The sequence below is a fragment of the Panthera leo genome, chromosome B3 (assembly GCF_018350215.1).
Source record: "Panthera leo isolate Ple1 chromosome B3, P.leo_Ple1_pat1.1, whole genome shotgun sequence".
NCBI classification, from domain to species: domain Eukaryota; kingdom Metazoa; phylum Chordata; class Mammalia; order Carnivora; family Felidae; genus Panthera; species Panthera leo.
This window is the reverse complement of record NC_056684.1, coordinates 99,262,674-99,288,566: the sequence shown is the minus strand read 5'-3', so window position 1 is coordinate 99,288,566 and position 25,893 is coordinate 99,262,674. Positions and strand designations below refer to the sequence as shown.

Here is a 25,893-nt window from a genome sequence, read left to right as displayed (position 1 = left end):
GGACTTGGAGGGCCATTTGGTCTTGGGGGAGGGGCTCGTAGGCCCCGCGGAGCAGCCCCTGCAGGAGGGCGGGAGCGAGCCCGGCCGCTCTCGGGTTGCGGAGGCGGAGCGGAGCGGAGCAGCACTCCCGGCAGCCCTGGCCGGAGGCTTCTACCTCGCCAGCCCCGCTGCTCCCGCGACCGCTGCCTTAGAAAACTTTTAACGAGAACCAGATGTGGCAGCCGCTGTCGAACTTTCCCCGAGCCGGCGATTGGTCCCCGGCCGAGGGCCGCAGCCAGTCTGCGCGCTGCGAGGGCCCGGAGTCCCCGCCCGCCCGGGCGCCCGCGGGGATCCAGGTTGGAGGCTGGCGCGGCGCAACTAGCGGGCTGGCGGGCCGGGCCGGGACGCGCTCTGCGGCGGGGCAGCCCAGGAGCCGAGCCAGCATGCGGGGGGACCGGGCGTTGCCGCCGCCGCCGCTGCTGCCGCTGCTGTTATTGCTGCTGCTGTCCCGGGCCGCGGCGCTGCACCCGGACGAGCTCTTCCCCTACGGGCAGTCTTGGGGGGACCAGCTCCTGCAGGAGGGCGACGACGAAAGCTCAGCCGCGGTGAAGCTGGCGAGTCCCTTGCGCTTCTACGAAGCTCAGTTCAGCTACCTCTACGTAAGTTCAGCCCCCGCTTGGTGTGGGAACCGGCAGATGTCTCGCAGCTTCTTCCCAGGGGTCCGTGTGGTGTGGCTCTCACCGAACCCCTGCCTTCCGAGGGGGAGGAAATAGTCCGCACGCCCTGCTGTCCCCGAGCGCCCCTGGGGTGGGAGCTGGCTTTGCAGCGATGCTGCTGTCTGACTTGCTTTTCTCTACCTCGAGAGGAAGAGCGAGAATTCAGATCCACAAATTCGCAGCCACAGAAGCGTCCCAGGCGGAAAAGGAGGTGGGGATGCTGGGGCGGCCAGTGGGGTTTCCAGTAAGGACCTCGAGAAGGCTGTGCGCGGGTGCAGAGCTGGTGTGTTCCCTCCTCGGACCCAGAGGTTTCCTCCAGCGTGGTGCGGAAAGTGAGAAGATACTTTAGGGCTCCTGGACCTATCGCACCCCTCCGTGGGGGTAGAGGGGGTTGGTGGGACAGCGGCTAAAGTTGCGCTGGTCGCCCTAAATCAGGAATCGGGCTCCCAGCCGGTGGGGAAGGGGGAGCTTCAAGCCCGGGCCGGTTCCCTTCCCTCCATGTGGAGCAGGGTGAGCGCACACATTTGGACCTTTGGTGGCTGCCCGTGGGCCTCCTGCCGCGTACGCGACCGTCACCTTTGTCCCCCTCCTCTCACAGGTGGGCACCAACGGTATCATCTCCACTCAGGACTTCCCTAGGGAAACCCAGTACGTGGACGATGATTTCCCCACAGACTTCCCGGCCATTGCTCCCTTCCTGGCAGACATCGACACGAGCCAGGGCAGGGGCCAGGTCCTGTACCGTGAGGACACGTCCCGGGCTGTGCTGGACCTGGCTGCCCGCTACGTGCGCTCAGGCTTCCCGCGCACCGCCGCGCACTTCACCCCCACCCACGCCTTCTTGGTCACCTGGAAGCAGGTGGGCGCCTACGAGGAGACCACACGCCGGGCGCCGCCCTCGGAAGAGGTAACTGACCAGGAGTGCTGCGCCGCTGGGCCAATGGAGGGATGGGTTTGAACTCTGGGCTGGAACTCAGGGACTGGCTTGGAGTTTCTTCTGAGTCTGCTCTCATGCTGAACCTGCCGTATCTTGTGGTGGCACTTGGGCTGAAGTGACTGGGAAGTGGAGAAGGCTTCTTTAGGCATCCTCTGAGGATCTGAGAGGTGGCTACAGAATTCTAGCAAAGGGATCGGAGGGCCCCAGGGCAGATGCGGAAGGCCCTCCGAACACAAGGCGGTTCACTGTTTGGTTGTTTATTTTTAGAATCACCTCTAAGTATACAATAATTATTTCTAATTATATGTTCATTGAAGGAAAAACATCAGCAAATACAGGCAATTTAAAGAACAACCTCTCATTTTACTAGCACTCAAAGATAATCACTGTTAAACATTTTCATTTATATCTTCCGGAGTTTTTTTTCCCCTATTAATATCTGTATTTATCTGTGACTGTCTATTAACAATAATGGGTTCACACTGCACACAGTTTTGTAAACTATTTTTTCCACTACATAGTGTATTGTCAATATATTTCATTGTCACAAAATACATTTCTCCGACATCATTTATAATATCTGTATAATATTCCACACAATGAATTGACCACTGTGTTCAGTGGTCATTAAGATTATTTCCAGTTTTTCATCATTATGAATAATTTGGTGAAGAGCTTTTTTTTTTTTTTTTTAGCTAAATTTTTTGCACATATCCTTACTGGATAGTCTAGGAAGTGGAATTGACGGGCAAGAAAGAATACACTTTTTCTATTTTCTTTTTATTTATTTATTTATTTATTTATTTATTTATTTAAAGTTTATTTTTGAAACAGAGAGAGAGTGGGGGGGGGGGCAGAAAGAGAGGGAGAAAGAGAGAATCCCAGGCAATCTCCATGCTGCCAGCACAGAGCCCAACGGTGGGGCTTGAAACCACGAATCGTAAGATCCTGACCTGAGCCGAAATCAAGAGTTGGGCCTTTAACCGACAGAACCACAAGCGCCCCTATTTTTTTTTTTTTTTTTTTAAGAAAGCTTATTTACTTTGAGAGAGAGTGTGTATGAGTGTGTGTGTGTGTGTGTGCGCGCGTGTGTGCACGCACGCACGCACAAGTTAGGTAGGGACAGAGAGCATGAATGAGAGAATCCTAAGCAGGCTCTGTGCTGTCAGCACAGAGTCCCTCACAGGGCTCCATCCCAGGAACCGTGAGATCATGACCTGAGTGAAATTAAGAGTCCAATGCTCAACCGACTGAGCTACCCAGGCGCCCTGGGAATACACTTTCCATAAGGTTCTTGGTAGCTTTTGCCAAATTGCCCTGCAGATATTAGTTTACGTGCCCCCTAGTTTACAGGGGACTGCCCTCCATTTGTTTTATAGTGTCTACCTGAGCACCTAAAACAACCCAAGCGCTCAGTCTTTAGGCTTGGCAGCAAGATCTAAATACTCCAAATGGACCTCAGGTGGGATCAGGGTAGCTTGGCAAGTGGTGAACTGCCTCATTCTTAGAATAGGTAAGGGCTCCTGTGAAATTAGACCTGAATCTAAAATGGCGTACTCGAAGGGCTGAAACTCTTATAATTTATTTCTATTTTAACTCATTATGTTTCTTAGCTGTAGAATGATGGCACATGTCCTCCCTGAAAGATCAAGATCAAGTAGCTTGTCCACACTCCCTGAGTAGTTCAAGATGGTGGCTATTCTTGTTTTGTGTTCTGTAAGAGAAATATGCCCAGAAGGCTATTCTGAAAAGATCTAGAAAAAAGTTTGAATTTGTGGTGGGTTTTTTTTGACATTTAATTTTTGTCAGGCAACATTTAGTTTTGTTCATTGAGTAATTTTTTTTTTTTTTTACAGATGTGGGTTTGACATTTCAATTATTCAATTCAACAGAATACATTCAATTCAAACAAATATATTGAGCACTTTCTTAGTGCAGGGCATTGGGCTAGGTGGGGGGTTGGAGAAAGATGAATAAGGTAAGGCTCCCCATCATTATGTTGCACTCATTCATTCACTCATCCATTCGTTTTTGTATATCAGTTCAAAACACTTACCTGCAATTAAATATACCACACCTATAATAAAAAACGTAGAAAATAAGAAAACAAATATTATTTACAATTTCAGTAACCAGAGGTTACCACTGCTAATACTTTGTGTTTTCTTCCAGTCTCTTTTTGTAAACATATGTCTTATATGTGGCAGATATGTATGTGTGTGTATAAGTAATTTATATTTAAATGTAGTTAAGATTTATTCATCCAACAAATTGTTTTTTGTACACTAACTATATTTCAGAACTGGTATAGACACAATGAAAGGAAATACTCTTTACTCCCAAAGACCTCATAGTTTTAGTGAGGACATTGATTATGTGTAATATAATATGATAAGTGTAATAGCATCTTCACTTAAGAAGACTAACGCTGACCCTTCCTGATTAGGGGACTCAATCTGGGAAGGTTTTTGTTTTTTTTTTTTTTAATTTTTTTAACATGTTTTTTATTTATTTTTGAGAGAGAGAGAGAGAGAGAGAGAGAGAGAATATGAGCTGGAAAGGGGCAGAGAGAGAGGGAGACACAGAATCTGAAGCAGCCTCCAGGCTCTGAGCTGTCAGCATAGAGCCCACAGGGCTGGAACTCGTGAACCACGAGATCATGACCTGAGCCGAAGTCGGACGCTTAACTGACTGAGCCATCCAGGTGCCCCTCAATCTGGGAAGGTTTTAATGAGGAAGTAGTTTTGAATCTGAGTTGAGCTTAGTGGAACAGTCTCAGAAGAAATAGCATGTGACATATCACCCATGTGCTGTAAAGTGTAATGTGTTTTGGGCATTGCATGTAGTGCATTATTACTGAAGAAGAACGGTTGTTGGGCATGAGGACGAAAAGGCCATGGGGTGGGGACAGATCATGTTCTGCTGGGAGTTTGAACTTGGTTCTTTGGCAGTGGGAAGGGTTTTGAAGGATTTTAAGCAGGGGATTGATTTTTTTTTTTTTCTAAAGTTCTTTTTGTCTGTATTGAGAGGGTAAGGGCTCAAAGGAAAGATTACTAAAACAATTACTATATATGTTGTTTATTCAAGCTATCTACTTAATTCTTAAAACAATTATTTTATCATACTGTCTTCCCACAACAGTCCTACAAGATAAGAATTATGTTTGCATTTCACAGATAATGGCAAATAGAAGATAATACAGTTGTCCAGAATTCTCCTCGTTAGGCAAAGGCAGGCTTAGAGGACACATTTCTTGATTTTTAGTTTTTTTAATTGCCTTTATTTTAAAGTAATCTCTACACCCAGTGAGGGTTTGAACTCACAACCCTGAGATCAAGAGTCGAATGCTCTACTGACTGAGCCAGCCAGGTGCCCCAGTTGTTTTGTTTTGTTTTGTTTTGTTTTGTTTTGTTTTACTGCTTTTAACCCAGATTTTTCATGCAAGACCCATTTCCTTGGCTCGAGTGATGTTGGTGGACACAATAATAATTGTGCTTTTTCCACAGACTTCCAATAAATAAAGCTTGGTGTGATCTTAGTACCAAAAGAATGCTTAGAATCATATTTCATTCAAAGGAAGAATGAACTTGAAATGAAAGTGGCTGCCAAGGATGCTATTGATGCCTTATTACTTCTAAATTAGTATTCCAATGCGCTAAAGAGAATTCAGCTGCATCTGTCTTACTTTTCAGTAGAATAAAGACAGATGATGTTGAATTGAGTGAGGCTGAATCAGGGAGATGAACAGTTACACAGAAGTGCTGGGGCGGTGAAATCACAGTAGAGTTTTACAATTCCATTTTTATCAGAGCTCATTTGAAACCAAAAATTACAATACAGACAAGGTGAATTTGTTCATTATTTTTTCAGTTTCATCTGTAGCATAGGAATACTGCTCTCTCACCCAACTTTCAGGTGGTTGTCAAGCCAATGACAATATAAAAACATCTTGAAAGAAGATGTGGATTATGAAAGGTTATCCAGTGACTTTGGAAGTAATGATTCAGCCTCATTCTTAGTTTTCTCACCTGTAAAATGTGGGAGCAATGCCTACCTTACAGGATTGTTGTGAGAATTAGCTAACGTGGCATTTTTTAAACATATTTTTTAAATTGTATTTATTTATTTTAACAAAGAGAGAGAGAGAAGCAGAGAGAGAGGGAGAAACAGAAAATACCAAGGAGGCTCCATGATCAGTGCAGAGCCCGACACCATGACCGTGAGATCATGACCTGATCCGAAATCAAGAATTGGTCGCTTAACTGACTGAGCCACCCAGGCGCCCCTAACTAATGTGGCATTTTTAGGTAGGGTGACATTTTTAAGTAGTCCTTATATCCCTTTAGACCTAGTGGGTATGGTTGCTCAGCCAATCTGTGTTCCTTTGTGTGGGCCTGATAGGACCAGATTCTAGTTTTTTTAATTTTTCTATCTTGTAAGGACACTGTGATGGAAGCCCTTTGCATAAGGATTCTTTAAATACTAGGTTTTCTGAATTGCAACTTTTGTCTGGTCTCTTTTGGGTGGGAAGTACAAGAGGATTTGTAGATTCCATCTATCTTTTACTTTTCTAGTTAAAATCATTCCTCAGACATCGCCATATGCTCATTTGGCTTTGGGATTTGTTTCATTTCGAAAGGAGATAAGGGTTCTTCTGTTTGGAGAGAGGATGTTTTTTTCAGTTACCCGCATTGAAGGTTCTTCTGAATACTTTAAAGAGCCCTGTGATTTGAGCTCTTATTTTAATAGTTCTTTGGAGATAGATTTTGGCAAGCAGTAATCTGCCTTGCCTGAAGCACTGTGTGAGTTCTGTGTGGCTTTCTTGAACCCTGACATGCTAACCTGATGTCACGGAGTTGCCGGAAACTTGAAGATATCAAAGGAATGGCATCTTTACCATGTAAAACAATTTCAGTTGTTGCTCTTTCTTTCCATGGGTATTCATGGTGGGTATGACAGGACATGGTACCTGATGTTGCAGGAATGGCCAGGGGTGATTGCAACTAAAAAAAAAAAAAAAAAAAAAAATGAGTAGTGTTTATCAGTTCAGGTAATCTGAGATTCCTTGAACTGTCTTAGGTACCTCACAGGGCAAAGCAGTCATGGTATTGGCCTTCAAAGAACTTGTTGATGGAGGTAAAGAGGACTAGTGTTTACTTTAGCTATGGTTTTGGGGGGAGGGAGGTATTGTTTTGTTGTTGTTTGAGTGATGGGAGTTATGGAGAACTGGGTCACACAGATCTGTGTGACATGGGGGGATATTCTGTTGGAATTTAAGTTGGGCTGGAAAGACGGAAAGAATGGACCTTGAGAATAAGGCAGCAGGAGAAGTTGTTCCAAATGAGGCTTTTCCTGAGCCCGGAGAAATGGATGAAGGGATTGCACAAGATGGGCGGAAGGTTGCACTTCAGAGGCCTTACCGTGGGGACAAGGTGTGTTGACTTGTGTCACAGGATGATTGTCGTTGATGGAAGGGGTGGGTCCAGAGAGAAAATGGGAGGTAAAAGCAGGACTTTGTTGTAGGTCACTGACTTCTGGAGCTGAAGTCCAGAAGAGGAGAAGTCTGAGGTTCTATCTGAAAGAGTTTAACCTGACTCTAAGATATAGTTGTGAAGATGTACTCAACAGAGACATATATGGAAATTGCTTAATGAAATGCTGAAGTTTTGCTAAAGGCTAAGAGTCAGGAATGATGTCACGTTAGAGACTAGAGAATTTATCTCTGTAGGATTTAGGGCATAAAAATGAAGGGAAGTCTTGTGTGTGACGGCAATGTATGGGTACTGGGAGATGGAGAAATCTGTTAAAGAGTGGAGATTAGTGCTTGCACCAAACACTGGAGGCCAGAAGTCAGTGATGCCACCGCTGTAGAGAACATGTGACCCTAAGGAAGACAGACAGGAAAGAGAACTTTGTGACACTTGTAGGGAGTTATCCTACTTCTTAATTTTCATTTTTTTTTAAAGTTTTTTGGTAAGTATGTATGTTTGTATGTATGTATGTATTTATTTACTTTAAATGTTTGTTTATTTTTGAGAGAGAGACAGAGCATGAACAGGGGAGGGGCAGAGAGAGAGGGAGACACAGAATCCGAAACAGGCTCCAGGCTCTGAGCTGTCAGCACAGAGTCGGATGCAGGACTTGAACTCACAAACCATGAGATCATGACCTGAGCCGAAGTTGGACACTTAACCAACTGATCCACCCAGACACCCCGAGTTTTTATTTATTTATTTTTGAGAGAGAGACAGAGAGAAGAGGGAGCAGGGGAGAGTCAGAAAGAGAGAAAAACAGAGAGAGAATCCTAAGCAGGCTCCGCACTGTTAGCACAGAGCTCGATGCAGGGCTCAAACCCATGAACCACAAGATCATGACCTGAGCACAAACCAAGAGTCAGACGCTTAACCCTGACTGAGCCACCCAGGTGCCCCTTTCATTGTAATTTTTGTAATTCACTATAGGCAAACTTGTTTGGGACAAGGCCGGCTGGCGCTGTTCTGATTTTTTGCCAGATGACCGAAATCAATTGCATGAATTGTAAACTCAGAAGTTTGTAGAAGGGCATGTTTTATATCTGCCAGCATGGCTCTGCTGAGCGTCAACACTGATTGGTGATGTCCCATACCTGCAGGGGAGAGTCAGACCCTGCCTGGTTTCTACTGATGACTCTGGCTTGTCTCTCTTTCTGATAACAAGATGGGAGAAACCTTGAAACAAGGCAGCCACTGGCCCTGATCCTTCCTGTGCTGCCCCTCTTCCCACAGAGGTCACTCTCTCCTCCCTGGGATCCTAAGGAAGTTGGGAACCAGTGACCCTTTTGTGGGGTTTGGCGGCCCATCTGAGGGTTTGTCTTCAGAGACAGAGCATGTGGGGTTCTTGCAAAGGCGCTAGTCTCCAGAAATGTGAAGACCCTTCCGGTCTGGAAGCCAGTTGAGGGGTACTTTGGGAGGAGGACCCCTTCAGGACTTCATGCAGTGTGGTCTTTAGCAATTAGATGTAGAATTTTGTGGGGCCGAGACAGAGAACTTCAAAAGAGATCATTTGGTGTGTGGGTGGTTTTTGAACAGCCAACCTCTTTTGGCCTGTACTTTGGGATCATAAATTCTATCTAAAACCCTCCTATTGGCCTGTTTCAGTGGAGACAAGTGGATTAAATAAAGGCTTATCACCTGTCTAGTAAGCACTTGGCTCAGGGATGGCATATAAAAGGCACTGAATAAATTTTCATTGGAATGAATTTATTGACTGATTGACTGAAAGAATGAATAAAATAAAGTGCTAAATTCCCAGGCCCTGCAGTAAAAGCCAGACACTCCCCTTCACAGCTCTGTTTACTTTCTCCCTCCCTTCTTCCCCCATTCCCTTCAGTTCCCTCGCAGTCTCTAGGACCCCCCTCCTCCTTATCTTACAAAATTTCTCTAAACTCAGAACCAGGATGCTTCCTTCCTCACATTTGCCATAGGTAATCAATGCCAGGAGCTTTGAAAGCTTAGATAATTACAACAGGTCCTTTCTCCTTCCTCGAGTACTTTTCTTTCCCTAGCCGAACTTTGTTGATTCTGACAAATGGGGTACTCTGAAGTTACGGAATCAACATTAATTGATGATGTAGTATGTATTATGTAGAGATATGATGCAGAGTAGGCTTTGTTGACATTCAGCAGAAGTTATGGTTTCCTAGCTTTGAGACGTTCTAGAAAGCGTCCTCTGCCTTTTGTTTTCGGAACAGTCGAGTTTGCTAATGAAACAATCCACAACTACAAAAATAACAAGTACACTAGTGCCTCCCCCCCCACCACCCCCCCAACCCCCGCTCCACCTCTGCCATCTTTAAGTGTGTGTGCTTAAAGAAAGCAAGAAAGCAAGCAGGGGTGCCTCGCTGGCTCGGTTGGTAGAGCATGTGACTCTCGATCTCAGGGCCCCATTTGGGCATAGAGATTACTTAAAAATAAAATCTTTAAAGGGGTGCCTGGGGGGCACCTGGGTGGCTCAGTCAGTTGAGTGTCTGACCTCAGCTGAGGTCATGATCTCGCGGTCTGTGAGTTCTAGCCCCGCGTCAGGCTTTGTGCTGACAGCTCGGAACCTGGAGCCTGCTTCAGATTCTGTGCCTCCCTCTCTCTCTGCCCCAACCCACTCGCATTCTGTCTCTGTCTCTCTCAAAAGTAAATAAACATTAAAAATAAATAAATAAATAAATAAATAAATAAATAAATAAATAAATAAAGGCGTGCCTGGGTGGCTCAGTAGGTTAAGCGTCCAGCGCTGATTTCGGTTCAGGTCATGATCTAGCAGTTCACGAGTTCAAGCCCTGCATCAGGCTCTGCGCTGACAGTGTGGAGCCTGCTTGGGATTCTCTCTCTCTGCCCCTACCCCACTCACACTCTCTCTCTCTCTCAAAATAAATAAATAAACTTAAAAAGAAAATAAAATCTTTTAAAAAAAGGAAGCAAAGCAAGGTAAGTTTTTCCGTTAGAGAACAAAAAGAAAGGTTGTGTGCCTTCTTTTTTTCTTTAAAAGCGTTTTAACACCTGAATTGCTTTGTCCTATAAGCAAAACCTCAAAACTGTACTTTGAAATTAAGCTTGTGAAAGGCAGAGTAAACACTAGAAGAGTCTGAGCACCATATGGGGAAGGGCCATGGACAGAACGAAATGCAGGACACTTTCCTCTTGTTTCCTCTTTTATTTAGTAAGATGTGATGTTCTTCTCTCTGCCTGCTTTTATCTGTCTAGCAAAATGGAGAAATAATACTCCTTACCAGTAAATAAGAGTCACATTATTTAGGAAGTAGTGTTATTTATAAATACTTCCCAGTCCCCTACCAAACTGTAAAAGGAGGGGGATTTAGTGAGAGAAGCCTTCTTAGAGTCCTAAATATAATGTCGTTTTAAGATAAGGAAGTACCATTAACAGACCATTTGGGGTTGGGTGGAGATAGCCTTATGTAGGTAAGGCAAAAGTGTCTGGCTGAAAATACAAGAGTGAAATGACCTTTAAGGAGTGATTCTATAAGGACGTGGGTGTTGGGTTTGTGGCTAATTCAGTCTCTCACTCTGGTCTGCTTTGGCTCCTCCTGTGTTTATTAGCATTCACAGGCTGCCTCTGTGACGCCTCCCCAGCCCAACCCTAAGGTCTCACACACCCTCCTCTGGCCTCTACTATCTTCTCCGCCAACTCTCCTGAATTCCAGTCATGGCCGTTCCTTCTCCGAAATAGTGAGAATGTCCTGGGCAGAAAGTCTCCCTTCCTTTGTTTCTTCAGCACCAAGCATAATGTCTAGTGCTTTGTAGGCACATAGTAGGCACTTGGCTGAATTAATGTGAGAGTGGATTAATAATGGAGTTTACAAACACATAAACAGCTAACTAAGCAAGATGAGGTGAATGCTAACGAGAAATACCCACAAAGGTGTTGTGGATGGTCGGAGAACAGAAATAAATCTACAGGGAATCACAAAATGCCTCAGAAGGATAGTGTTGGAATGTTAGGAAGGTTTTCAGGCACAGGGAAACATGAGCAAAAATACAGAAGCAGTAAAATACATGACACAGATGGAGAATGTTACGTAGTCCGATGAAGATGCAGTGGATCTAAACCTGGGGAAAGAGTTTAGGGCACTTACAAACCGCCCTGAATGGCACGCTAAGGAGTAGTTAGGGTGGCCTAGTGGCACAGGGCATAGACTCTGGAGCCGGCTGGCCTGCCATCACGTACTAGCTACCAGCCCTTAGGCAGATCTCTTAGCCCTCAAGTCTTGTTTCCTGATCTGTGAAGTGAGGGTAGGCTAACTCGCATGCTGGTGTGAAAAGGCGGCAGAAAGAGGAAAGACAGCAAGGGTGTGAGAACAGTAAGGAGGCCTTTAGATCATCCACTGGCTAACACCATGCCTGCCCATCACGGGTATTCAGTAACAGATGAATGAATGAATGAATGAATGAATGAATGATCCACATGAGTTCCTGGGACAGTGAACTAGGCCAGTGGCTGTGGGAATATACAGGTTAATTTTGGTCCTTGCTCTTAGCTCTTAAAGAGGTTTGGATGAGAACAATATGAAACCTTAAAAACGTTATTTTTGTGGGGCGCCTGGGTGGCTCAGTCGGTTAAGCGTCCGACTTCGGCTCAGGTCACGATCTCGTGGTATGTGAGTTCGAGCCCCGCGTCGGGCTCTGTGCTGACTGCTCAGAGCCTGGAGCCTGTTTCAGATTCTGTGTCTCCCTCTCTCTCTGACCCTCCCCCCGTTCGTGCTCTGTCTCTCTCTGTCTCAAAAATAAATAAACATTAAAAAAAAAAAATTTAGAAAAAAAAAACGTTATTTTTGTAACCTGTGTTTCTTACCTATGCACATCTCAAGTGTTAATCTAAATGATAAAAAAAGAATTATAATAGTATAGCTTACAAAATTGTAACTTGGAGAGGAAATTGAGAAGAATATAAGGTACAAAAGCAATTTGGAGGAATTCTAAGAAGGGGGCAAACCCTTTGTATTTTATGATGCTTTGTCTGCATTCTGTTTTGTTTTTCTTTTCTGTTTCTTTTATTAAAAATATTTCCTATTTTTTGTTTTTCATAGCGGAACACTTTCCAGGCAGTTTTGGCGTCTGATGAGTCTGATACCTACGCCCTCTTTCTTTACCCTGCCAATGGCCTTCAGTTCTTTGGAACCCGCCCCAAAGAGTCTTATAACGTCCAGCTCGAGCTTCCTGCCCGGGTGGGCTTCTGCCGAGGGGAGGTCGATGACCTGAAGAGAGAGGGTCCCTACTTCAGCTTGACAAGCACTGAACAGTCTGTGAAGAATCTCTACCAGTAAGTAACTCAGGGCATAAGCCCTTCCCTGTCTGATGTTGAGGACCCTTTGGAGCTACCCAAACTCAAGCGGCCATAAGACCATTAAATAATATCTTGGGGGCTTCTACTGGAGGCATCAGGTCAAAACCAGGAACTAGATTAGACCCTAGGGGGAACAAAGTCACCAAAATATAAAAGGCCCTTTGTTTTTCCTGCCCTATTGGGTATAGATACCGGAAACAGAACAGTGTTTATGTGTTTGCACAGCCACTGAGGCTTGCTATGGAAAACATTGCTCTTGGAGCCACATAAAAATGTCCAGTAATATAACTGCCCAGACTGAGATTTTTCCAAGTTAATCATTTCACCAGAGGAGATGTTGTGATTTAGTCTTTTAGGCAGATACACGTTAAAAGTTAAATCAAGTATAGTGTAATTTGGGGAAAAGGGAAAACCAAACACATTGGTAGCATTTTCGAGGTCTCAGGGTTTCTGTATGGCTTCATTAACTGAAACCATACTGGTTGGTTTTCCATGAGGTCGCCAGAACTGAGCACATTCCTCAGTGCCATCAGAGGCTTCCTCTGCCAGTGCAATAATATGCCCTTGTGCTATGTGTCCGTCCGCATCAACACCCTATCTGGGTCGGCACCATTTCATAACTTACTAATTTCAGGGCTTGTAAAAACTATCTTTGCTTTTATTCCTTTCCCTAATACTGGGCTAGAATCCAGGCGGACTACACTGTTTACTTAGCCTTCCTTAACTGTGTCTCCCTTCCATTATGTTATTCCTGGGCACTGCAGTACCTCACACTTTTACATGCCATCCGCTCTGCTCAGCTATCAGAGAGCAGGCCCTACAACCAGATCTGGTTACTTAGTGCTGACATGTTTTGAGGGCTTAGTAGTTGCCAAACATCGTGTAAAACACTTTCCAGAAGTTGTCTTGGTTAAAACTCACAGGAATCCTGGGAGGTAAGTTCTACTATCTTCTCAATTTGGTAAATGAGCTTAGGGAAGTTAAATTACGACCTCAAAGTAATTAAGTGGCAAGGCCAAAACTCAAGCACAAGTCTGGAGTCCCCAACTCCTTCTTTTGTGCTGAATCCCGCTCTGCTTTCCCAGTCTTCTGACCAACCTTGGGCATCTTTAGGTCTCCATCCAGGCTGCCTTTTAGTTCAGACGTGAGAAAATTTAGCTGCTTGCTTTCTCTCCTCTGGTTTCACCTTCCTTTTCGTCTCTGGAGGCCACAGATTCTCTACTCCTCAGACGTTATTAAGAGTTCACACTGGGAAAAGCACTTGAAATGCAAAGATGTTTGAGACAGCGGCCCTGCACACTGTCTAGCAACCTATACTCTGGTAGACAGACAAATAAATGGATAGAATTTCAGAGCACTGGAATGAGTGTTGACTCTACTCCTGGTACAGGAGGCGGTGGGGGCCAAAAAGTCTGTAGGAAAAAGCAGTTGCGCTCCCCACCACGGTGATAAAAACCCTTTGGAACTAACACACATGCTTACACATGTGCACACACACATGCACACACATGTGCACACAAAGACTTGCACATGCATACACACACACACACAGCACTCCCATTTACCTCCCTCCGTGCCTCATTTGTGTCTTTGATGCTTCTTCTGAGTTCCTTGCTGAGAACAGAAGATAGGGGACTGACAGATTTTTCTGAAGTATAGCTCATACTTAATATAAAATATAAAGTACAAACACACAGAATAATGTGAAATAAAAGCACAAATTACCCATTATCACTGCTTCAAGCAATAACCAGTATTAGCAGTCATTCTAACTTAAGAATTATGCAAAAACTTTCTAAAACCAAAATGGTTCTTTTGCTATACATGTAGCATTTTCCCATTTATCAATGTCTTATAGGTATCATTCACTAAGATAATCTGTTCGTTTTATCGTTTTAAGGCTATCGAACATTGCATCATTTTTATACCACACTATTAAGATAAAAACTTACTGATGAATTTGTTTTTTATCTTTCCTTTTAGAAATATCATTGTAGTACACAGCATAACACACATTGCTCAGATTCTTATTTCTGGTAAAGATAACTTCTTAAGAGTGGAATTGCTGAGAAAGGATAGATACAGTTTTAACACTTTGATTTACATCAACAAACTGCCGTTCAGAAATGTGCAGTTTCTATGCTCACCAATAGTATAGAACTGTGATCAACAGCTTCTTGTTAATATTTGTGAATCTGGTAGGTATCAATTGCTATCCTCACTCTAATTTCTTTGATTAGATCCTTACTCTCGTTTCTTTGATTACACCTTTTCATAGGTGTAATAGCCATTTATCCATCTTTGTGACTTCTCTGCCCATGCCCTTTGCTATTTTCTACTGGGGTGTGCATGGAGAGCTCTTATAAATAAAAATTACAGCAAGAGTATTAATTCTCTCATATGCTGTGAATATTTTTGCCCAGTTCATCTTTAAAGTTACTCCACATCAAGAAGCTGTAGGTTTAGTGTCATCAAAGATAGTACTCTTTTCCTTTGTTATTCTTAGAAAGGCTTTCCCTACCTCCCCATTGTGGAAATGGTCCTCAGTTTAACCTTCTATTTTACTTTTCCGAATTTAAATTTTCAAAAATGCACAGAAAAGTGGGGAAAATAGCTGAATGAATACCCAGAAGCTCATCAGTTAGATTTAGAAGCTGTTGACATTTTGCCATATTATTCATCATTTTTAAAACACTTAAGTATTTTAAGGTAAATCACAAACATCATGCTAATGCTAAATACTAAATACTTCAGTATGCATCTCTAAATAATAAAATTATCTTTCTAGTCAGTGGAATCTTTGTCTTCCTCAAACTTGTCTTACAATTGTGAACTTAAAGGTAATGGATTATCTAATCCATAGTGTATTTGGCATAACTCCTCTTCTGCAAATTTAAATGCGAATGCACACATTTGTGTTTTTTGAAATTATACTTTTCTGTCTCCTGAAAGACAGTAATTACTAAGTACTAATCGTGTGCAGGGCCTCATGCTAGGCATTTTATGTGGTGTTCTTACTTAATCCTCCTAACAGCCCAGGGAGGAAGGCACTGTCATCCCACTTTGTGGCCTTGTTTTCCTTTGTAGAAAATAAATTAAATTTTCTCTATCTCTGAGCTTTCCGAATGACCTCGGATTTTAGGATAAACTCAAACTGGTTACTTTCCCATCACGCACAACAACAAAAACCAGGATAGTGATTTATATTTCATTAGAGAGTTGTTTTATTTAGCTGTTTTCTGCCATAATTTGTATTTTCCTAGTCTTTGAAACTTTTATAGTTTTTCTAACTCCAAGAAGAAATTTCATAGCTGCAACACCTCTGATGCGATAATAAACTAACTATCCTCAGATCCTCAGGATTCTCTCTTCTTACTTAAGTGTTCCTTATTTGCTTGCCGGAAAAATACCAACATGGAATCTTAGAACGTACCAAGCATATATAGCATACTGCACAAGAGATCACAGTTTTGTTTTCTCTGCTCCTCTTTCCCTAAAGTAACTATAAGAGCAGCAGCAGAAACAATAACCACAACACACATACACACACACACACACACACACACACACACACACACGATAGAGAGTGGGAGAGGGGAAGGTGGACAGGAGGAGAGGAAGAAAAGGGCAAGGGATGGGCAGACAAGGAGGGAAGGAGACATTCTTAGAATTGTACTAAAGTTATTATTGCTATGGAAATCCATGTGAACATGATGAGTTCCTACCCAAATGAGCAATGATTCTTATAATGATTCGATAAATTTGTTATTCTCTAAATTAAGCCTTATGACTCACTGACCCCCATAATTTTTTTTGATTAGAGGGGGGACTTTGAGCTTGGTATTTTGCACGTACACCAGAGGAGTACAGAAACTGGTGCATTCAAACTAGCCAGACCCTTGTTTGTTCAAGTTTTTGTTGTTGTTGTTTGTTTTTGTTTTTATTTTTTTTAGAAGTCTTTTATGTAGTTCTCTTTAGAATGTATCATTGACTAAAATAATGGATCCTTGGGGCATTGAGAAAACTGAGTGGGGTCCATGTTCTTTTCTAATAAAGAAAACACGTGAGCTCTCTGGTTCCAGATGTTTTTTTTTTTTTTTTTTTTTTTTTTTTTTTTTTTTTTTTGGTTCCAGATGTTTTTGAACACCTCTCACCTATAACCCATGGAATTTTGATTAAACTATTTTCTTTTTTTTCTTTTTTAAGGTTATTTATTTATTTTGAGAGAGAGAGAGAGTGCACGTGCACATGCGGGGGTGGGGGGACAGGAAGAGAGGGAGAGAGAGAGAATCCTAAGCAGGCTCTGCCCGGTCAGTGCTAAGCCTGATATGGGACTTGATCCCACTAACCGTGAGATCATGACCTGAGCTGAAATCAAGAGTTGCACGCTTAACGGACAGAGCCACTCAGGTGCCCCAAAACTACTTTCTGATATTCCTCTTAACTTTGTTCTGCGTTTGCTCAACATTTTTTACACTTGGGCATGTATATTTCTTTGAGTGTTTTTACATTGACTCACAATTCTATGTGAGTTAGTTTATATTGATTAATCCATGTGATTAAACAGTGAAATGTCTGTAACAGTCTGAAGACCAGTGATCATTCAGATGCCGACTGACTCTAGTATATTGGTTTTCTGACATAAGGTAGATATTTAGAGCATGGGCTTTGGTGTTAGTGGTGAATTCGTGTCCAAGCTTTGCCAGTTACTAGTTGTATGACCTTAAGAAGATTGGTTAGCCTCTCTAAACTATTTTCACCTCTGTAAAATTGGGCATAATGACTGCCCCTACCTTGTAGATTGTACTGAAGAACATTAAGCACTTGGTATATGACTAAATCTCAAAAGTACGTAGTTGTCACTGTTTTAAGTGTTTAACAAAGTTGTATAAGCATACATTTTTCCGAGTGTGTTAAAAGTAGAGGACGTATAGAATATTCCTGCATTCTCTATTTGTTTTCAAATAGCCAGATTTTAGATAAAACATGTGGATTTTAGAGATTTTTTTTTTCTTTTTTAAAACGTTTATTTATTTTTGAGGGAGAGCGGAGGAGGGGCAGGGAGAGAAGGAGAGAGAGAATCTCAAGCAGGTTCTGTACTGTCAGCGCAGAGCCTGATGCGGGGCTCAAACTCACAAACCGAGAGATCATGCCCTGAGCTGACAGCAAGAGTCAGAGGCCAAATTGACTGAGCCACCCGGGTGCCCCTTAAAGCAGATTTCTAATTTGATGGTCCAGCATTCTGAAAGCTAATGTTGAGTAAGAGGTAGTTTACATCAAAATTCCAGTATAATCCTTTTAGTTAGCACATAAGCCTGGTTTTATTTGGTTTTATACACTGATGAAAACTCTGAATCTGATCTTAACAGTGTTTCAGTTTTAAAATAAATTGCTCACCTTTGTTGGATGGTGGGCGAATGGACACTTTGGTCATGCACTGTTTCCTTTTTATTTAGACAAAGCAACCTGGGGGCTCCTGGAGTGTGGGCTTTTCATATCGGCAGCACCCCCCGACTGGACAATATCAGGCCAGCAGCACTTGGAGGGGACCTTTCCAAAGGCCACTCTGCAGCTCCCCCCGAGCGTTCCTTCGGCCTCCCTGAGGTCCTGGAAAGTGACTACACTGAGGACAATTTGGATTATTATGATGAGAATGAGAATGAGGGGGGAGTCAAATATGCTCCGAGTGAACCAGAGGAAGCACTGAATGGCCACAGCAGTGTTGATGTTTCCTTCCAATCGAAAGCTGAGTCAAGACCCATGGGGGGTGGAATGTCTCCACCGAATTCTGATCTGGCCTCCCCTTTGCCGCATCTGACCTCTAGTAACTGGCCATTCTACCCTGAAACGGAATCTGCCACCTTGAACCCTCAACCCAAAGAGGGGAGACATCCGTGGGGGATGGACACCCCAGATTTAAACGTTCGCGTTGAGTCTTCTGAACAGCCAGGGACCAGAGGCCCAGCTCCATCAGAAATAGAAGGAGAGTCACTGGATCCTTCCCAGGGGACCCTGCCTCCGTATCCTGAAAACAAAAGCATCAACCCCTACACATTTGGAGGGGCACCACCATCAGAAGAGGATGTTCCTCCAGCCCTCCCTGAAGGAAAGGTCGTTCTTCTAAACTATCCCTTGCCAGCTCACAGTATACCACTGGGTCGAGGGAGCCAAGTGTTAGGGGTGGAAGACGTCATCACTTCCAACACTGAGGGTAAGTGCGTGAGAAGACCGGGCGCTGAGATTTCATTTTTAAAATGCTGGTTTTGCGCAGAGTTATGATTTTTCCCTCCAGGGAGTTGGTGAAACGTTCAGCAAAATGAAGATTGGAACTGACTTTTAAACCTACGTTTCAGGAGACGGAGTATCTTTCCTCTGCCAAGTAAATCTTGGCAGGCAAAGTCTGTTGGAATCTCTTGACCATTAATAATGTTTTTTGTTTTTTTTTTTTTTTAAATGGGCCTCACAAAGTAAGTGGGGAAGAACTAGGTTGTTCGTGCCGGCTGTGCTGTCATAGTGTAATGAAGTGTTTCAGTTTGAAAGTTCAACAAAGGTGAGGCGCCTGGGTGGCTCAGTCAGTCGGTTGACCATCCGACTTCAGCTCAGGTCATGATCTCGCAGTTTGTGAGTTCGGGCCCCACGTCAGGCTCGTCGCTGACAGCTCGGAGCCTGGAGCCTGCTTCGGACTCTGTGTCTCCCTCGCTCTCTGCCCCTCCTCCGCTTACCATCTGTCTGTGTGTGTCTCTCTCTCGCTTTCTGTCTCTCTCGAAAATAAACAAATATTTAAAAAAAAAAGTTCAGCAAAGGTAAAGTGTTCTGAGGCTTCATATACATTATAGTGACGGAGGGGTGAAGGCTTTAGTTTCAAGTGGCTGGTTGTGCTGGCTCAGACGCACATTCCAGATTCTTGCTCTGTTATGGGATAATGCTTGTGCTCCCCTTAGTTAGAGATGCATTGGTGGTGTGTGGGAGGGGAGACCCCTGGGGAAAGAAAGTTGCTAACCACCTGTGCCCTGTCATTTCTGGTTCATGGCTGTGCGGCTGTGGTATTCACCTCCCTGCAGTCTTGTCCTCATTTTATGATTCACTGACCAGTGTGAGGGGGCCAGGAAAGAAATGCCAAGAGGAGGCTGTGGTTAATTAATACAGACATGGAGCCATGTTGCCTTCTCTTCCAAATAGAGTCTTGTCACATCAGCTCTTTCTTCCCAGTCAGGGACGTAAACACATGAGTGGGAAACCGAGCACAAATTCATTCCAGTTCCAGGGACTGCTCATCTGACCTCTAATAGGAGGCGAGAGGCCCGAGGTGAAAGCACTCTTCAGGACCTCTGCCCTGCCCCCTGCCCCACCTTTGCTGTTTCCCATTCCTTTTGTAGTAAAAATGTGTTGACCTAGCAGAGGGCCTTCTGGGTTCTTCTGCTGTGGTAGCGATCTCGAAGGACATGCTCAAAGAAGCGCTTATTTTAGGAGGAAAGAAGCTAGTTTGTGACAAAAGTGGCATTGTGTAATGATTAGAGGGAGAACACTGGTGTCAGACTTAGGTTTGAATCCTAGCTGCCTTGCTTGCTTGCACGCTCACTTGCTGGGTGACCTGAGGCAGCTCATGAAACCCTCAAGCCTCTGATTTCTCCTCAGTTTGCTGAGGGGACTATATGAGATAACAAAGTTCTCAGTGTCTGCACTACCTGATCCTTAATAAATGGTGGCTGCTTTTACTAATGATGGAAGATTTAAGGCAGTAGGAATGAGGTGGGCGGGGGTTGGCTAGAGGTTAGACAAGGGGCTTGTTAATGCCTTAATTTGTGCCTAAGGGCCACTTTTCTGTCAAATGGAAGATGTGAATTTTATTGGAAGCCTTTTCAGTGAAAATTCCATACATCTAAAGAATATTTAAAGCCACGTATCAAAGATTTTTAGGAAAGGGAATTTGGAGGTAAAGACGCAGTCCTAAAATGGTCTTGTCCCTTGTGATTTCCTGCCCTGGGAAGAGGTTGGAATATTAAGAAGCCCATCTGTGGAAGTGATTGATTGAAGGGTTAGGAAGAAAGGGGCTGCCTAGCCTGCTTTGAGCTGTGAGAGGTTGAGCTTGCTGGAGCGAGGGGAGGAGGCTTAAGGAATATAGAGAACAGAGGCAGCAGCCATAACCCTTCTGGGGCACGAACTATGGTATTTAGCAGCTGCTGGAGGGCGTCTACTCCTGACGTCTTAGAAATGGCAAAATGCATATGAAAAAGCTGATTAGTACACGGAGACATTTAGGAAGAAAAAAATATCTAACTAGAAATTTTTGAACTGTGAGGAGAAAAAAAATCGGCAACCTCAGAGAGCACAGATAAAACTTGAGAGCAGAGAGGGAAAATCAGTTCTGATTTTCAGGCTTTGGGAAGACTGTGTGGATTATAGAACCGTGCACTTAGTGGATACTTTTTTTTTTTCAAATGGAAACATTGGCACCCCAGAGGTCCATCAAGCAGAAATGGACTTCCTCTGGGATAGCTGGTGGAGGGGGGTAAGCAGTGACTCACACGGAAATTTGCCTGCAAGTGCCCAGCGGTGAGCCACCTGCCTGGCCGTTTCTACTGACGGAGTGGGGGAGCATGGATCTGGGTGTTGGGTGACCTGAGCTTGAGTCCCAGCTCTACTGTGTGGTTTGGGCTGAGACATACACTCTGGCCCTCGTTTTCCTCAGCTATTAAATGGAGAAAATGTAAACCTTGTGAAGTGGCTGTGAGCATTGGAATTGAGTATGGCAAGCACCATGCCCAGTGCATTTTTAATTTCCCCTTTAAAACTTACAGGTCATCTTGCCGAACCAAAATACTAAGATTTAAAGAACCCCCAAATATCTCTTCCTCTCTTTTCAAATTTTTTTTTCCCTTAGAGACTCTTTTTATAGACTTTTCTTCTTGTTGAGAAATCTAGATTCTTTTCAGAACCTGTGTACCACACTCACGAATGTCCCAATCATGCTCTGTTTTTTTTTTTTTTTTCATTTGTTTATTTTGAGAGAGGGAGAGGGAGGGGCCCAAAAAGGAGGGAGAGGATCCCAAGCAGGCTCTGCACTATCAGCGCAGAGCCTGACACGGGGCTCCAACTCACGAGCCGTGAGATCGTGACCTGAGGTGCCATCAAGTTGGACGCTTAACCGACAGAGTCACCCAGGCGCACCCCCCCCCCCCCCCCCCCGCCCCGCCCCAGTCACACTCCAGTTCTGGCCTCAAATGCATTGTTTGCTTTGTTCTATTTTCAGAGACCACAGAGCCAGCACTATAATGGAAATGCAAGCATCTTCTATCTAAGGTGCCTTGTTTGTGCAGGGAGCTCCAGGAGCTGGTTGACAGAGCAGAGAGTTACCCGAGTGCCTGCCTCACGCCCTGCTCTGACCGAGGCACTAGTGGACTTTTTGGCTGGCATTTGTCACATACCCCCTGGGACTCTAGGTGGGAACTTGCTTTAGTTTGTGCTGTCACGATCAGTCTTCAAAATTGCCCTGTGAAGTGGAGATACTGTCATTCTTCCCATGTTACAGAGGAAGAAGCTGAAGCCTGGAAATACTGAGTGATTTGTCTGAATAAGAGAGAAGGGAGCCACGGAAGGATTGGCACATGCTGTAAGGTGACACAGCGGAGGGCAGACCCACACGTCCCTGCAGTCTGGGAAGTCTTTGTGAAGGAAGAGGGCCTTGAGCCAGACTATGGCATCAGAGTCTGAGCTTAGAGAGGGAAACTGGGGAAGTGGTCTGGACAGAGGACTGATGTGTGAAAATGGAGAGCGAGAGAGTGGATGGGGTGGAGGAGAGAGGTAAGGACTACGGCTGACCAGGACCAGGACCAGGACCAGGACCAGGACTGACTGTGAGGTGGGTAGTGGGCATGACGACTTACAGAGCTCTTAGGTATTCCTGTACCTGCTGGGGTGGTGCTGTGAGCACCTTCATCTAACCTCAGTCTGCATGATGAAACCTCAGCCATCCGTACTCCACCGTGGGATCCTGGTGTCCCCACTTACATGACAGTCGAGCCGGGAAAGCCCAGGGTACCACAGGGATTTCCCTGTGGCTTCTAGTCCAACCCTCCTTTTGGCTTTGGGAAAGGCTGCAGGAATGTGTTACTCACGCAGCTTCCACCCTGGGATGAATCAGAGCAGGCTCTGCCTCCCCCTCCAGCATCTCTCCCAGGGACACGTCCAGGTTGCTGAGGGTCTGTGAGCACGAAGGCTTCCCATACCTGTGGAGACCCCTGCATGGGAGAGCCTGCTGGTGACATGACAGTGGATGTAAACCACTGCCCATACCGACCCCCACGCCTCGACTCCTAATAACTATGTGCCCAATGGCATCACATACACACACACACACACACACACGCACACACACCCCAGAAGAAAACAAACTGAAAACTGGAGGGAAAAGTATACCACTGTTTTGTTTTGTTTTAATGTTTATTTTTGAGAGAGAGGCAGAGCGCAAGCGAGAGAGGGGCAGAGAGAGAGGGAGACACAGAACCTGAAGCAGACTCCAGGCCTAACTCATGAGCTGCAAGATCATGACCTGAGCCCAGCCGGACGCCCAACTGACTGAGCCACCTAGGTGCCCCTATACCACTGTTTTTCATTACAGAGTTGGATGTGGTTTTTCTTACTAGTCAATCATTCTACAAGGCAGGGAAACTTAGGAAGATCTTTCCTGCAGTGAAAATGTGGGTCCTTTTCTTGAGCAGTAAAAGCTGTTAAAAAAAAAAAAAAAAACAACAAACAAAAACAGTCACTCCAGGTGCCAGGGGCAGCCTCCTGCCGGAAGTCCTCCTTCCCCTCTGTGTCCTACCTGCCTGGAGCCAGCCGCCTGCCACCTTTCACGTGGCTGGGCCAGAGCCCTTAGGGAAGGAGGGCAGGACCAAGGCTGAAGACCAGCGCTTACGTGCTGCCGGCAGAATGAAGACTGAAGGACAGATCAAATCTAGAGCAGAGAAGGTTTCCTTTTTTTTTTTTTTTTAAATTTAGGCTTCACGCCCAGCAGGGAGCCTAGTGCGGGGCCTAGCACAAGGCTTGAACTCATGACCCTGAGATCAAGACCTGAGCTGAAATCAAGAGTCAGATGCTTAACCAACAGAGCCAACAAGGCACCCTTATTTTCAATTTTCTTTTTTTTTTTTAGAGAAGTTTTCCATTTTTGTGAAGAACTCCCGATGAAGACGAATCTCAGGAACTTTGGCAGGTGCCTTTCCTTCTCTTATGTATCCCCACCCCACTTTTCTTTCCATGAAGGATCTGAGAAGAGTGAAAAAGCCTTAAAGGGGAAAAACAAATGAGATTTGAAAATCCTCATGTTAACAAAGCCTTTGTAAACTGAGCACATTCAAACCTGGCTGGCCTCTGCCCTCCTGCTGTGCCGGGCACAAGCCAGCCGACTTGTCTCTAACGTTTTTGACTCTCTGTGACAGGTGCGCCCAGGCAGAGAGTGGGTCCCAGGAGGGTCTGGAAGACAGCCTGTGGGTAAATACAGGAGAGAAGCAGCCATGGAAGATGATTTCTCCAAGTGTGGTCTCTAGTCCCCTAACATCTGATTCATCTGGGGCCCTTGCTTAAAATGCCGATTTCCACACCCTTCCTCCACCTTCTGAGCCAGAATCTGCATTTTTAAACTAGGTCCCCTGGTGATTCCAAAGTAATGGAAAGAACATAGGATTTAGAGCCAGAAGATCATATCACCTCCATGGGCCTCAGTTTCTCATCTGTAAAATGGAAACAATATCTCTTCCCCAGAATAGGAAGAAGTGGATGAAAATACATTCAAAACTCTGATGTAAAGAGGCATATATAAACGATCACTGAAGAAAATTGTCACTTGTTTTGGGATACATTCATGGCACATCTCATCCAGCTGGGATTCAGACATTGATTCTATACTTTCAAGCAGCTCAGCATCTTTGGATGTATCTGCAATTCTCATAGAAATTTGAGAAGGCACATGGGCCAGAAGTCTGGCTTTTCTTGCCTTGGATAGATAGCTGCATGTCAGAGCCTATTTCTAGGTCCAGTTCTGCCTCTTCATCAGGGAGGGGATTTAGCCTCTGGGCCGGTGGATCTGGGCCCAAGCTGGCAGTAAGCACTGAGTCCTGCTGCTTACCTGGCCAGGAATCAATAGGAGGGCATTGCCTGAAATCCCACCACCCCCAGGAGCTGCTGTCAGCTGAAATTCATTAACTATGCTAATGAGCATCCTCGAGCTCAGAAATGGAAAGCTTACAAATGGCCTGAAGGTCATCTTCAGTGGGCACAAGAACCACCTGGGGAGTGGTTCAGGTGATTCTGATGCAGTGGTTCCCCACAATCCATGGAGAAAGACAGCTCTCCTTCTGAGTGGTTGAATGGTGCCCTCTGAGGGTCCTGTCAGAGGGGGAAAGAGCTTCCTCGATGCCTCCCAGCTGTTGCTGGAACGGATCCCTCGCAAACCTGCCCTTCCACAGTCTCCCTGTCTCAGGGATGGCAGCTCACCAAGGTGTGAACGTCACCGTGGGCTTCTGTCTTTCCTCTCACCTTCTCCCCATTTCTTCTCCCTTTCTGCGCTCCATCCAACCCATCAGCAAACCCCGTCGGCCCCATCTTCAAAACACTCCGTGTTTGTGCCCTTCTCTCCACCAGATCTTCCAGCTGCCAGGGCACACACCCATTGGCTCATTCCTGAAGTATGGCAGGTCAGATCTTGTCACTCTCCTGCTCAGGATGCCCGAGTGGCTCCCCTTCTCACTCAGACTAAAGCTCAGCTCCTTCCTATGCGGGCCCTTTGACAACTGGCCAGTACCTCCCCGGCCTTCTCTCACTGCCCCTGTTCCTCCCACGTGCCCCTTGTGTCCTGCCTGCAGTGCTCCTGCCTCCAGGCCTCTGTCCAGAGGTCACCTTCTCCCAAGGTCCTCCTTGATCCTGATGTTTAAAAGAGCAAAGTCCGCACCCCCACTCCCAGCCCTCTTGACCTTCCCCGACTTAAGATTCTGCACAGCTCGTAACAACCATCTCTGTACTAAGTATTTGAGCTGTTTGTTCAGTGCTGCTTAGAAGAATGTAAGCTTCAGGACGGCGTGTTTGTCTGCTGTATCCTTAATTCCTAGATCAGAGCCAGGCCCATAGTGAGTGCTCACATTATTTGTTGAATTAATAAATGAAAAAAAAAGCGCAACAGGCATGTCTTTACCTTTCGCCTGACAAGCTGATATTGTATCAAGTGTGTGGATCTGTGTGCACGCCTGTGTGACGGCAGGCATACCAAGGGATCCTAAGGGGAGCCTGTGTTTGCTCCTTTTGGGAGCGAACTCCACCTCTTTCCCTGTGCAGCTGTCACGGGGCTGGAAGGCTGAGCTTCTATTTGTGGCCCAATAACCTCCATCCTGTGAATGCAATAGTCTCCAAAAAAACTGCATACAAATATCCCTGAACCAA

General features: G+C 45.0%; 1 protein-coding gene across 2 annotated transcripts in view; it reads left to right on the top strand.

Moving 5' to 3' along the window:
- Nucleotides 1-141: 141 nt before the first annotated feature.
- NID2 (nidogen 2) overlaps nucleotides 142-25,893 on the top strand; it is a 68,413-nt gene continuing 42,661 nt past the window's right edge. For both annotated transcript variants that reach the window (XR_006203812.1, XM_042943218.1), the window contains exons 1-4: nucleotides 142-638; nucleotides 1,294-1,602; nucleotides 12,206-12,438; nucleotides 17,919-18,673. Coding sequence is in view for 1 of the 2 variants with exons in the window: in XM_042943218.1 (XP_042799152.1) it covers nucleotides 213-638; nucleotides 1,294-1,602; nucleotides 12,206-12,438; nucleotides 17,919-18,673 (1,723 nt within the window). In the remaining variant the exon portion in view is untranslated. The remainder of the gene's footprint in view (nucleotides 639-1,293; nucleotides 1,603-12,205; nucleotides 12,439-17,918; nucleotides 18,674-25,893) is intronic.